General features: G+C 36.7%; 2 protein-coding genes across 4 annotated transcripts; one reads left to right on the top strand and one right to left on the bottom strand.

The window, feature by feature from the left end:
• Positions 1 to 435: 435 nt before the first annotated feature.
• Positions 436 to 2,342, top strand: LOC107780875 (uncharacterized). 3 transcript variants are annotated; one of them, XM_075243106.1, is made up of 6 exons: positions 436 to 602; positions 717 to 767; positions 844 to 901; positions 1,375 to 1,467; positions 1,722 to 1,889; positions 1,982 to 2,342. In XM_075243106.1, the coding sequence occupies exons 1-6, from the start codon at positions 517 to 519 to the stop codon at positions 2,039 to 2,041; spliced, it is 516 nt and encodes a 171-aa protein (XP_075099207.1). In that variant the 5' UTR covers positions 436 to 516; the 3' UTR covers positions 2,042 to 2,342. The 3 variants fall into 3 exon arrangements, with proteins under 3 accessions (XP_075099207.1, XP_016456968.1, XP_016456967.1); XM_016601482.2 differs by having other exon boundaries at positions 439 to 602; positions 720 to 767; positions 1,375 to 1,488; XM_016601481.2 differs by having other exon boundaries at positions 451 to 602; positions 1,375 to 1,488.
• On the bottom strand, positions 1,997 to 14,277 carry LOC107780874 (protein translocase subunit SECA1, chloroplastic). The gene is made up of 20 exons (XM_075243105.1): positions 13,688 to 14,277; positions 13,241 to 13,313; positions 12,535 to 12,741; positions 10,515 to 10,617; positions 10,210 to 10,390; positions 9,773 to 9,991; positions 8,859 to 8,972; positions 8,623 to 8,736; positions 7,625 to 7,792; positions 7,100 to 7,275; positions 6,725 to 6,791; positions 6,489 to 6,635; positions 6,053 to 6,148; positions 5,435 to 5,503; positions 5,244 to 5,345; positions 4,927 to 5,178; positions 4,765 to 4,832; positions 4,431 to 4,548; positions 2,671 to 2,910; positions 1,997 to 2,557 (listed from the first exon to the last, which is right to left on the bottom strand). The coding sequence occupies exons 1-20, from the start codon at positions 14,117 to 14,119 to the stop codon at positions 2,423 to 2,425; spliced, it is 3,081 nt and encodes a 1,026-aa protein (XP_075099206.1). The 5' UTR covers positions 14,120 to 14,277; the 3' UTR covers positions 1,997 to 2,422.
• Between the last annotated feature and the right edge of the window lie 566 nt (positions 14,278 to 14,843).

Here is a 14,843-nt window from a genome sequence, read left to right as displayed (position 1 = left end):
AAAATTTTCACTTATTAGTTTAATCTTGTGCAAATTAAAACGAAAGCAACCAATCCGAAGGGTGATGGTGCTTAAATTGACCTTGGATTCAACAATTGCGTTTCACTTCTCAATTCGCTTTCCCCGCTAGTCTCGAGGAATTGATCCCTACGAGTGGACTTGCCTAATGCCTCGTGTCTAAATCCTATTAACGACTTCCTATTTAAGCAAAAAAGAAAAAAATAATAATATTCAAACCAACCAATCTTTAAGCAATAAAATAAAATAGACTAGTTATATTTCAATGAGCTAGTCTCAAAGAGTATGGATGATATTAAATGAGTAGAATCAAGTTTAAAATTCTAATATTCAAACCAAGGATCTAAATTTGAAAAAGTGGCCAACTTCTAAATATAAGGCAACAAAAGTGGCCATCTGACCTAAACACCAAGCCCATGTTCAACGTAGCTCATTCATTATATATGTCCAAACTCAGTTCGTAGTTTCTGAAATTTTCAAAGGCAGGAGAGGTGAAAGATGAGTATGCCAATTACTGCTTCTAGAACCAAATCTACCGGAGAAGTTGTCTTCGTTTGCGGCAACTCTTTCCCTCAACAGAAAATGTAAACCTCTTTTTTTTTTTTTTTCGATTGATTTTTAATATAGTCAATCTAGTTGTAGTAAGCATTGTTAATTAATGGCTGCCGTTTCTGATGTACACCATAAATGTAATGCAGCAGGTGCTATGAAGGTAAAGTTCTGGACCGTCTTCTCACATCGATTAAGAGGTAAACATATCCTTCTCTCCCTGTTTCTCAAGTGTCTGTTTTTTTTGCCGAAAGATATTAACGACGCCAGCCGCAGGGAGATAGCGACAGCCAGAAACTCTAACGTATCTTTACCTGAGAAACTTTGGCTTAAGGTTGGTTCCTCCTCTCCTCTTTCGGTTCTTTTTTTTTTTGGAATATTTTAAATGGAAAATAGCAAAATTTGTCCTGTAGTATTCGAAATTGTTCAATTGTGCCTCCGTTACATGTTTGGTTCCTTCATACCCCTATAAGCTATTTGCCCCCTGCACTGCCATTAACGGAGCTCTATCCTGTAATGCCATTAACAAAGCTCTATTATAAAATTGGTGGACTCCACGTGTCCAAATTTACCTCTCAACTTATGATAATGATTTAAACTTAATCTCGTGATGAGATTTTTTCCTAACCACTGGTAAAGATTAGACCATCCAGCGTTTCTCTCGAAGAGATCTAGAAAAGAAATATTACTATCAATTAACTTTTTTAAAAGAAAAAAGCCTTTATTCCAGTTTTCCATTATATAGGACACTAAAACTATTTGTTCTGTTCATCTCATCCTCACATTGCCGATTTGATATGCGTGCAGCTACAGTTTTCAGTAGGGGTGAATGAAATTACGCGGGTACTTGAGAGAATGCCGCCGATTCCTGCTAATGAACGATCATCACTATCGGCTAAGGTGCATTCTGCTAGAATTCAGGTTTAGCTCGCCTACTCATGAGTTTTTTAACGTCTTAACTTTCATTTGGTTTAACCTGGCTAACAAATTTCACAAGGGGTTTATATGATTAATCTTCAAAGAGTCAATTCCTCCTTGTACTTGTGTATTCTTCCAATTCAATGCTTACATCAGTATCATACAGGATTTCAAGTTCTTTCATATGCTGCATTGTTTTGTTACACTCTTTAACTTTGCTTATTGTGGGTATTTAGGCTGTACTAGTAGCATCTGATTGTCATCCGCGGTTGCTGACCAAACATCTGGAAAGCTTGGCTATTTCAAAAAAAGTACCAATTGTCTTTGTCAAAGATAACAAAAGAGGTTCTTTGAGATTAGGTGAATTGGTAAAACTTAAAACTGCAATTGCCATTGGCGTTAAGGTTGGGGAATTATACTCTTTCCTTTTTTTGGGCGTGTGGATTTTGAACTGGACTTTTAACTTCAAATGTGTAATATGGTATGCTCAATGCAGGATAAAGGCAACCAGTTTAATAAATTCATCAGCAACGAAATCATCCATAACTTTGAATGAACTACATTGCAACTGGAGCTTCATACACAGACATTGATCAATTGTATATTGTGGAGGAGCATCTGGTCATTTTTGGTTACAAGCCTTGTGAAAGTGAAGTAATATGTAGTTCTATGAAGCATTTATCATCTATACAATCACATGTACATCAGGGAAGATAACTTACATGGTATTGATACAAAGACCTACTGAATTTTGTATTCTTATCTTAGCTGAGTAATGGCTGCGAAGATTCACAATGTATTGCGGCCCTGTGGCCACCTTCCTTCAATTTGCAAGTAACATCTAAGCTGCTTTGCAATTCAGAATTATGTGTTCGTAAATGAAGCTACCTCTCATGGCTCCTACTTTCCCCAAAATTGTCAGTTCCACATTAATGTCTTATGTTCTAGACTGTGAACTAACAGCTGATGGGGACGGATTAGTAGCACCATTACTACCCCTCCCATTAGTCTCGAGTTTGTCCACCTTGTTGCTCTGTTTCTGGTCTTGCTGCTTTACCATGACTGGTTGAAACTGACAAAAGAAAAGTGCGGATTTGGTTAATTGGGAGGAGTGAACCAAAACATTGCATCCTGTACAAACTTTCTTTCTTAAGGATTAGTAGATCTCAAAGTCGGAATACTAACCTGATAAACAGCGTATATGACATTCCTCCTGATCTGTGCCATCATCTCAATAAAAAGGTTGTACCCTTCAAGTTTGTATTCAATTAGTGGATCCCTTTGTGCATAGCCTCGTAACCCCACAGCCTGCTGAACAAACTTGAGTGCTTGCAAGTGTTCTTTCCACAGACGATCAATGTTGTTCAGTATAAGAAACTTCTCTGCCTCTTTCATCAAACCTGGAGCTTGTTTCTCCACAATATCCTATATAGTCACAATGAATATTCAATAGTAAAAGGAAAAAGAAGGAAATGAAGAAACAATTCAGTGCCAAAATTTTTTAAGAGAAGCTGACATATAGAGCACTTTCCATTCGAACAAAATTCCCTTTCAAAGTTTTCAAAAATTGAAGAGCAAATAACTTACAAAAGTTTGTCGCAGTAATTCAACCCACATGCCTTTTCTGTCAATAATTTCTCTTTTCTTATTTCAAAACTATTTTTGGTGCATGTTTGGTCTGATTATCAAAATCTGATTCTTAATATGTAGAAGGATTACTATTTAAATTGAACAAAACATGCTAGTTTTGTTGCACATATTCTGTATATTAGTTCACTATAGACTTGTGATATAATAATCCGATTATAAGAAATGTTGATCAAGACAGGTGAAATAATCTGAATCAATAAGGTACAAAATCTTGGCCAGTTCCCCCGAGCAATTTTTGTTTGATCCCAAGAAATTCAATCAACTAGACCTCTAGACCTCTTCCCAAAATATTCTAGGTTGACCATGTGAATCGTCCGTATCATTCAAAAAATTTGTTATAATTAGACTATTTCACGTTGAACAATGACCTATTGCAACCACTCTGGCTTATCCGAGCTTAAGACTAGCTATGCTTTGATCAGATACACAGTGGATGTGCAAGAAAAAAAGGGAAGAAATTTTGAGATAGCATTTGGACTTTGAGGTAGTTTTCTTGCTCCACCTCTTTTGTTCCATTTACACCTTTACAACATGCATCCTACCGCTACTGATTGCAAAAGTATAGGCACAGGAAGAGTTTTTTTATAAATAACTTGAAAATATTAAGAGCTATTCAACATTTCAACTTGATGTGGAGTATGGATATCATTCCTTGCCCATAAATGAATTTCAGAATTGTGTAAACAGTCTCATCTAAAGGCTTAAATTTTTATGCATTTATTTTAGGTTTAATTCTCTTTCTTGGATCAAACACTTGACCCATTTGAAGAGTGCAGTAAGACACAAACTTATGATCTCTGCCACGCCATCTAGAAATGCAAATTGTTAGAAAGGAGACCTTTTTAATTTGTCTAAGACTACAACAGAATGTTTGTTTGTGGGAGAATCACTTGCACATCCCTTCAAAGTTAATGATTTTAAGAGGACATGCCCTCTGATTATAAAATAACAAGATCCTACCATCACAAGCAGATCTAACAGATTATGAGAAATGACTTCTTTTCTCAATGAGAACTGCAACCTCACCTGAATTGAGAAACATAGAGAAAGTGCAAAAGCAAAACCAACCTCCATGTCCGATACCCTCCCTCTACTCTGCCAGTAGGCATTACTCCCTCCATCTCTTCCAACCAACCTTTTCTTTTAAAAAGCTTGGGTGTTTTAAATACTTGAGGACAGTATTCAATAATTACTTTCATCTTTCAAGGATCACCTACACTAAACCTAATGATCGAAGTAAGAGCTGGAAAGAAATGTAGGAAATGCTTTGTCAAGTACAACCAGAGAAAACTGACCCTCTTCTGGAGATATGCTTCGCGTCCACGTAGCTGAAGATACTGCTGTAATGCTTCATAAGTTGAACCATTACTCGTCAACAAATCAGGTGTCAAATCATTCAGCAGATAGCAATACCTGTAAAGGTCAAGCAACTCAGAGTAGAATTGTAATACGAATATACTATTCAGAACTTGGAAGGACATTTGGGTGAAATGGAGCTTTAGGTGACAACAACCAAAGCTGGTTACAACACTCTTTAGATGCCAAAGCCTTTCCTTTAGTACAAAAATATAAAGATGCATAAAGTCATAAACAAAATAACATAGTAAAGCTTCTTCACGAGATTCTTACTGTTGGAGCTTTGAAATAAGCTTCTCGAGCTCCCAACTCTCTCTTGGAGCGTCAGGACCAATATTTGCCTGTTACATTCCAACAGAAAAAGAAAAATGACGTCACAAATCCATTTGCGAAAGAACTGACTTTCAAAGTTCGGAAATTAATAAATCCATATACCTCCAGAATGTCATTCATTGTTAATTCAGCATATTCAATAAGGAGAGATTGGAGGTCGTCTGCTTCTAGGGCCCTTCTTCTCTCGGTGTATATCCTGTCTCTTTGGCTATTCAATACCTCATCATATTCAAATAATTGCTTTCTGATGTCAAAAAAGTAATTTTCTACTTTCCGTTGAGCTTCATCTAGCGCTTTTGTCAACATCTTCGATTCAATTGGCAGGTCCTCTACTCTAAAAGCTCTCATCAGCCCCTGAATGTCATAAAATTAATAGTGTCTTACAAGAACATTATATCTAGAGTACACAAATTACCTACCTGAATCCGATCCCCCCCAAATACACGGAATATGTTATCTTCAAGACTGAGGAAGAAGCGGGAACTTCCAGGATCTCCTTGCCTACCACTTCGACCACGCAGCTTTGCACATATAAATATTACAATCAAACTTCCAATGGAATAACTATGAAACTAATTGGTTTTGCACTTACATACTGCAAAAAAAGTACCTGATTGTCAATTCGCCGCGACTCATGCCGTTCCGTCCCGATCACATGCAGCCCACCAGCCGAAACAGCCTTTGCACGTCAAAATAAAAAGTCACAAGAATATACAACCGAAGGGAAAAAGGAGAAGAAATTTCATAAATTGAGTCAAGCTGGAGGTTAGAGCTACTTTGCAGAGGAAGGGATTTTTCTTTTATATTGGAGTGCGAGGTATTTATTTGGGAGGACAAAAAGCAAAGAGAAGTTGAAGAAAACTTATCCTGTAGAAATATTTACAAATTCCAGTATTTTCAACTTCTTTTAAGCATCATCATATTATTAGTTTTATCCTCTTTTTACTCGTTAGAAGATCAAAAAGTATATTAATATTAGAGGATGAAGTTACAATATTGATCAATCTCTTACAAAAAAAAAGAAAAAAAGAAAAAATCTGTATTACTACCTCATATTTTCAGTCCCACTCAGATAGTGTATGCCACAGAATCATACATATGTGCAATATATTCAAGCAGCAGAAACAAAGAGAGGTTCATGATGAAGTGAATGCTGGTTTTCAGAAATTTACGACTAGTTCAAATTGAAAGAGGAATTCTCAAGATAATTTAAAGGAGCAGAAATTACCTCCTTTTTCTCTCCCTCAGTGTAGACTTTATATTCCCTGACAATTTCTAGAAAAGCACTGCGTAATTTCGCAATTACTTCATCTTGAACAGGACCCTGCGACATAAATTACACATCCATTAAGAGTAATCAAAAACAATTGTCTTTACTATTGTGCTTGAGTCATTGTCTCTCTCCAAACAATAGAAGGAAAAGGTATCAACATAAGCGTTGAAATTTCAAATATTAGGAGGCGTTTTATCAAGTTGGATTATGAAAGCTAGGAATAAGTAATATACACTGCTGGCATCGGCTGCATAACGATTTCCATTTCTATTTTGGATTTTCCTCTGTAAGGCGTAACTTCTTATGGGTTAGCTATCCTCATTGGATATTAAAATCACTCTTGTCAAGACAAAGATACTCACAAGATAATTAATTCTTATTTTAACTTCACCTTTTCACAAGAGTAAGATAATCGTTCCTCCGCTTCTAGTTCAGTTAATGATCTCGGACCCCATATTTTTACAGCAAATTCTACCGCTTCCTCGGCCAGCTTGGTTTTTTCTTTGGACAGCGCGCATGGAAATAGGCTTTCAGTAACCTGAAGGATTATGCGGACATCAATCTCATAGTAATCACAATTAAAGAATACTTTTGAAGTTGCTTTACAAAATCAGACTCAAGACTAACCTTCCATGACCGCTTTGGAGGAGGTTTCTTTACAGAGACAAAAACTCCTTCAGCTGGTCTGACAACTCTGTGGCATTCATATTATTCACAAAATGTTGTAATACTTTGACGCAATGGCTTATTATAAGAAGATAGTTCACATTAGCCAGTGATTTCTCCGTCTAGTTATAATTTTTATCATCAGTATACACTAGTTCTTTTCCTAAATGACAAATTAATTAGCAGACAACACCAATTCCAAACGCCACCAACTGCTATAAGGAATACCAACTTGCTCTTCTTAGGAAGAAAAAAGTCTAATTCTTTTGCAATAGCAGTCAATTGGGCATCTATTCACAATTCATGAGAATATAAAATTATCCATTGAGCAACAACCTTGGCATTAATATTTCTCGCAACTTCAATCTTGCCATGAATTCTGCATTACCGCCAAGAATTATATCTGTCCCGCGACCTGCCATGTTAGTTGCAATTGTAACTGCACCAAGACGCCCGCTCTGTGCCACAATTTCAGCTTCTCTTTCCACATTTTCTGGTTTAGCATTCAGAACCTTGTATAAACAATGTCCATTCAAAAACCTTTAGAGAATAACTAACTTGGGGCATTTTGACAGTACCTAATAGAAGTCTAAAATAATATAAGAAAAATCAGCAACACCATTCAGAGAATCAAAATGAACTGTTTAGTACTTGATATCATAGAATCCTTGTAAGTTTTTGTAGTAGGGGATTCTTTAATGTTTTTGAGATGTATTTTGTCACTTTTAGCAGCAAAAACTTTGTGCTGTTTTCTTTTATAAAATGTTACCATTATCAAAATATAAGAAAAATCAGCATGAAAAAGAGACTGCAATTTCCACAACCTTGCTTTCAAGTGCATATTCAAACTTTAGAGCTCACCTCATGAGGGATTCCAGCCTCACGCAACTGCTCTGAAAGTGCATCACTCTGCTCAACGCTGGTTGTACCAACCAGTACAGGTCGCCCTATTTTATGCATTCTAGAAATCTCTACAACAACTGCTCTCCATTTGCCAGAAGTTGCACGAAACACTACATCAGATTCATCCTGGAAAAGAGGGAATAAGAAGATGAGAAAGACAAAATTATTCATAGACGAAATTTTGCGTTTGGGAAAAATTTGGAAATGAGTAAGAGCACATACATTCTCATGTTAAAGGATCAATGTCTATTCTTCCGATCATTAAAAGATGTTTACACCAAAATTGAGAAGAAGCCATATTTTAAAATCTATCCAGATGGTTGGTAACAGATCAGACTAAAAAACCCACTATCAATTGTCCACAATCAACACAGTTTGGGCAACTGCCCCCCATCAATCTTCTGGAAGAACTCCCCTCCTTCCAAAAACAAAGGTGAAGTACTGAGCTTGCACGGCATAGAAGCATCACCATGATATGTGGAAGGTCAACAGCAGACAGAAATTCCAATTTTTTTGAAGTTAAAGGCCTTCAGTGGTGGATTATACTATTAGATTAGAGTTAATTAGTGGTTTGCGAAGAGCTGAGAGAAAGGTAAAATGATATCACATTAGCATTGAATGCTTTGTATCAGCCTTTGAGCCAAAATAGATTGACCACTTTTCAATGCCCAGCCAATTATTCACAGGCCCAACTGGACTGCTTTGTGGGGCAGCCCATCAGCTAAATCTATTTTAGCAGCTACATTTCACGCAACAGCATGTATATATTGGGGACACTAGTTCTAATGTGCCAATTATGTTATTACTGGCACATTGTTACTTAGGATACATAGAAATGTTCTACATGGAAAGTTGATGCATGCCGCAGCTAACCTCTGAGTTTCATGTTTGCATAATAAGAAAGAAAGCATCTAGTGAAGAAAACCCATCGAAGTGGAAGCCAAAATAAGACTTACCTTTCTTATCATTGGCTTATTTGTAGGCACCATAGTTACTTTTAGTTTGTAAATGCTCTCAAATTCTGCACTTTCTGTTGCAGCAGTGCCAGTCATGCCGCAAAGCTTTGGGAACTATAGCTCATTAAACCAAATATCAAAAGTTTTAGCTCCAGAAAATGACAGATACAACTAAAACTCTGGACAAACTTAACAGAATATGAATGTAGTATATCTGCTGAAGAAGGGAACCCAACCTGGAGAAAGAAGTTTTGGTAGCTAATTGATGCTAAGGTTATAGTTTCATTTTGAATGGGTACGCCTTCCTTCGCTTCCACTGCTTGGTGAAGTCCATCACTCCAGCGTCTCCCCTGAAAACAGATAATTGACTGTAAATACGTATGTCTTTAAGGGGGTAACAACCAGCCTTCAGTTAATCAAATGCTAGATGACCATGTAGGGCACAGTATGGATGTCAAAGAAAATCATAAGTCTACTTAGTTAATAACAGTAGTAAAAAGATGTGGAAAATCCACTGACCTTAACTAATGGGAATTATTTGTGCTAAGACGGGCAACTTCACATGCAATGCTAAGACAAAAAGCAGAATCATATGACTTCAATACATGCAGATTTTACCTTCTATCATAGTGTGGCGTGTCATATGTTCACAACATCAAAGAATAATAATAACAATAACCTAATAAATAGTACACCGCAAAAACTTCAGTCTAGGGAAAAGATCTCACAACATTCTTTGTTGAGACGACATGAAACAACCAAGGTCCAAAACATGCAGTATGAGCAATTGATTATTACAGCTCAAGTGAAAACAAAGGATAGGAATTTCTAAGCATGTGTACCCGACAAGCTCCTATCATCTTCCATTTTGCATTAGCACATCCCCCCCCCCCCACCCTCCCACACACATCCCACGAAAAAAGAGGGTTACACTGCCACTCACCCTAACACATACCATGACTCATGTAGCAGAACAGCGGGAGACGGATCTCAGTAAAACTTGCATCTAACAGCTCAATCAATGCTTTCCGAAATAGAAATGAAACAATTGCACCAAAACATTATGCTATAAATTAGATATAAAGCTTCTTTTAGTTTCTTTAATTACTTATCCCAGTCAAGCTAAAACACTTGAAGCAAACAAAGTCACCTGCATGACTCGCCCGGTGAACTCATCTACTATGAGAATCTCCTTTCCACGAATGATATAGTTGACATCTTTAAGAAAAAGTTCTTTGGCTTTTATTGCATTCAAAATATATGATGCCCACTGTTCCCGGGGATCATATAAGTCTTTCACATCCAGAATTTCCTCAGCATCTGCATAACCCTGCTCTGTCAGTAATACATTTTTTTGTTTCTCGTCAACCTGCAATTGCGGTGGGAGTATGTAAATAAACTGATTTGCAAAAAGAAGAAAGCAACAATTTTATGATCTTGAAAGAAACTTTTGTTTCTAGAGAGACAACCAAGAATATAAAGCCATAGCAAAAGATCCCTTGTCAGATTCCTGCTAAATGAGAAAATCCAGCAACAGCTGAAATCCTGTTGGTTAATGGATCGATTCTGGCAAAAGTCAATCCTTACCGTATAATGAATATCCCGCTCAAAGGCAGCTGCTACCTTAGCAGCTTTATAATACTGATCACTAGGTTTTTCAGCAGGTCCAGATATGATTAGAGGAGTCCTGGCTTCATCAATCAGAATAGAGTCAACCTCGTCAATCACACAATAATTGAAATTTCTCATGACAAGCTCATCCACACTCTGCAGAGTAAAAGACACAATCACTTGGTCAGTAGTAGGTAGAGAATCCTCCTGGTAACTTCAGAGCATATAGAATGCATAAGCAAAACATATCAAACTATAACAAAGTAAAAGATTTACTTTCCGTGGCAAGATTATCTCTCAGGTAATCGAAACCCAGCTCGCTATTAGTCACATAAGTGATGTCACACAAGTAATTCTCCCTCCTTTGCTCACTTGTCATGTTCTCTGTTCCAATTAAAATCAATGTTAGAATATTGAAAAACCTCCTCGGGAATAACATAGAACTTCGCAGATACTTCAAATTAGTATCCAAAGCTTCCCATCAAAAAATTAATATTCAAAGATAACAAGAAATATCTAGAAACTATAATGGACAAAGATGACCCTTGAAAGGGAAAAACTTTGCTATAATACTTGATGATCTTAAAAACCTGAAGGAAAATTAAACCACATGGATTATCCGAAAATATAATGACAATAATAATGATAATAGTAACAATAATAACACTCGCTCTGTTTCAATTTATGTGAATCTATTACTATTTAGGGGTCAAACAAGGATTGCTTTGACAATGTTTTTTGCAAATACTTTTAAAATATTTTGAATCATTAACTATTGTGACTTATAGTACTTTTTAAGTAGTTTCTAAATATGTAAATGTTTATTTCAAAAATTTTGAAAATTCTATTTCTGGCTTCACACCGAAAGCTAGTCAGTTTGACCCTCGTATTACAAAAAGTTTCACATAAATTGAAACTTTTATGGAAATGACACGTTGGAGGGGGGAAAGAAGAAAAGAAGAACAAGAAAAGCTAAAGGAATTGTTTTTATGATGGTGGTGTTCGGACTAACTTGCACGCACCTCAACAATTCCATCGGGTACCTACTACCTCCCATCAACACAAGTACTAGAGAACTCTGTCCACCAAGGCTTAAGCATATAGGAAGATATCACCTAGTGTTTTTTGCCTCCATTTTTTTTGTCTCCCTTTGAATTTAAACCTGAAACCTCAAGGTTCTCCTCCCATTTTATTGACCACTAGGTCACACTCTTGGGTGCACAAAGGCTAAAAGAATAAAATAATCACCATCGCAAAAATTGAATCATCTGCTATTTTGATTTTAAAAAATTTAACAAGTTAACTTATTCTTTGACCAAATAAAAACGTAACCTCCCCCCCACCCCCAGCCTTTCAGGTGCAGACTTCCACACCCTTCAATCTGGCCCTGCTCAATACCTAGCAATATGCTATTTTGCACCTCCTGCATCGTTGATCTCCTTACCCCCAACCTCCAACCCAGTTATCAATCTCCCTCCACACTACCATCTCAACAACATTACTAAGTTAATAATGCTATGGAAAAAATCTGGTATACAAGATGTATACAAAAGGCAGAGAATTTTACCAAATTTTATCAGCTGGACTACTGTATATGCTCCAAAACGCAATAAAACAACAACTTCCTCGTAATCTTCAAAGGGTACTTTTGAGTCAATTCTATGACTATTTCTCTCTTCACAATATGGTAAACCACATACTGTACCCTACTCAGAAGAGTCTCCTTTGTTGATTCAAAATGCAAACATTCTGGTAGGAAGAGAAGTGCTCTTGCTACTGGAAAACCTCTCTTATCCTCCTAAGGATAATCTTCCGTTCCTCCCTTTTCGTATTATCTATATGAGCGTCAAAGGAACCACTCAATGGTCTCTTTCTATGTTTTTTCTTCTGAATTTCCACCAGAGCATTTCTCAGATTGTTTTTGACATCAGTCATTTAACTCCAAACATATTTCATGATATGCACCATAACTTGCATGTGATGAGGATTAAAGCCACAAATGGTTTACGTCTTACCCGGCTTTCTTGCACTCAACTAATGTAGATTCTTCTTCTTAGCAAATTCTCTACTATTAGGATGCCTTCCTATGCTTCTGTACATGTAAAAAGACACTTTTCTCGTGCTTTAGGGACCTAGGCTGATCCTGCTAGAGAGTACTTATGTACTCATCAACGGACAAATTTGATTTTGACACACAATTGAATGAAAACTTTAAAGCTTGGATGTAGCTAATAAAAGAGATGGAAAGAACTTTAAGCTAAAAAATAAGAATGCTAAGGTAGAGTTAAAAATGAGTCATACGTTGGATGAGGCCAACTTTTAGTCCAAGAAAACGGGGAACTTGACCAACCCATTCACAATCTCGGCGTGCCAAGTAGTCATTGACTGTTACCGCATGAACTCCTTTCCCAGTCAACGCATTCAAATAAGCAGGTAATATGGCAACAAGAGTCTTTCCTTCACCAGTCCTCATTTCAGCTATTTCTCCCTTATGGAGAACCATACCACCTATACAAAAAATAAAATGCAAAAAGGTGATATCACTTGCAAGATTATGAAATAATTGTTTCATTCTGTATAAGTGGGTTTCTTATATAACTGATGATGAACTAAAAAAACCGTGAACAAGAAAACACCATTTATACCACCAAATAAGGGAGAGTAAGCTAGTTGAAGTCTTGAAGAAACCTTGTCAGATTTTTCTTTCCATAATAATCATCTAACTGACCCAGATTGCAAAGAGAAGTTTAATAGGTCACTTCAAGAAATAGGAGTTTATATGCTTAATTACACTCCGTAACTCTTATTTTCCACCATACCATATTCTTAGTTTTTTCATAGATATAAAATATAAATCATGTGGAAACAAAAGTCTGCTACTTTCAAATAGTGCAACACTTAGCAAAATCTGTTTAATGGTATGGTGAACATGTTCACTTTTAGTTATATGGTAGGACAATTCTATTATCCAAATTAATATGGTCATATATCATTAAGTTATTTCTACCTATAAGTTGCACATCAAAAGGACGAAGGCCTAGAACCCTTTTCGAAGCCTCCCTGACTACAGCAAATGCTTCCTGCAAACAAATTGTACTTCAGTCGCTGAACAAAATTCATTCCAATTTGCTCACTTATACAAAAAAAAATAAAAAATAAAGAGCTAATTCCAATTTTCAGTAAAAGAAACTACGGAAACAATAATCAAAGATAACATTTATATGAAGCAATATTGTTGAGGCATATGACCATCTCATCTAGAAGCTTTAAGTTATTAGAGAGTACAATTTTATTTACTTAATTATGTATGTGTTCATACTTCTGGACAATGAACACGTGACATAGCACCAGCTTTAGATAAGATTATCAAAACGGAAGTACAAAATATAACTGGAGTGTTCTGTTATCATCTCCAAAAAAAAATATAACTGGAGTGTTGGTTCAATTAGCTCACGGGTAAAAGGGAGTCCAAGGAATCTCCGCAGCGAGCGCGTTCTTGTAGAGTAGCTGTTTTCTCCCTCAACTGAGAATCGGATAAAGAAGACAATTGTGATTCCATCCCATTAATAAGTGCGACTGTGGCAGCATACATCTGCCTTGTTGACTCGCCTGAATCGGAAGACTTAAAAATGCCTCCCAATAAGCCTCCCAAAGATGCTACTGGACTTGTTACTCTCCTCCTACTACTCCTCCGACTTTGTTTCTGCCTAAAATTAAGCAAGCATAGAGATTGCGATTGCTCTCCTCCACGTAGCCAACTACGGGCGTCAACTAGACCTAGGACCTTGTCATCCGCAGTGCCACGGCGGTTGGATAAGGAGGGGGACCGGCGGTTAATGGCGGTGGCTGACCACTCAATGGACGGCGGTGAAACCACCAGCTCCATTAGTCCGGTGGGAAATGTAACGCACAGAAGCAGCAAAGCTTCTCTCGTCGAGTGTGAAAGAGAGTGTGCTGACTTGGAATTTCAGCAGGGGTTGAGGATCGATGAGAAGATAAACGATAAGGCACCAATGCTGTACTTATAGTGTTAACCGCTATCAAACAAACCAAAAGCTTTTGATTAACGAATACACTTTAATCCACAAAAAAAAAAAAAAAAGGATAAAGGGCCTGATTTATCCCTTTACTTTAAAAAATAATACCATATTAGTCCCCGTTACCCCTACCACTAGTAAAGTATTCCCATTTGCCCCTATTTTTAACCGATTTCCAACTGGGACGGAAAAAATTTTAAAAAGTTATATTTTTGCTGACATGGCTACTCTTTTAGCCATATATTTTATGTTTTATTAATATACCATTATATTCTTCTACAAATTTGACTTACTCCAGGGCGGGATCTTAAGTTTCCTTCAAAATACATCACAGAAAGGAAAGTTCTTTTCAAGCTAAAACAGAAATTTGAAGCTCTTCAATTGCAACAGAAAAAAAAGAGAATAGAGAGAAGAGGAAAAAAATCCGGCAAGGCGACTCAATGCTCTTGCGAAATTTGTTTGCCCTTTTGGCATAAAATAGCAAGCTTTGAAAGGCCCATATACACAATTATTTCAAGAGTTCCAATTAAAATCAAAGAATTATGAAGTTGAAAATTGAAATTAAGAATAGAA

This window comes from Nicotiana tabacum, chromosome 22 (genome assembly GCF_000715075.1).
Source record: "Nicotiana tabacum cultivar K326 chromosome 22, ASM71507v2, whole genome shotgun sequence".
NCBI lineage: Eukaryota > Viridiplantae > Streptophyta > Magnoliopsida > Solanales > Solanaceae > Nicotiana > Nicotiana tabacum.
Note: the sequence above shows the minus strand (reverse complement) of the source record. Positions and strands in the feature narration are given on the sequence as shown.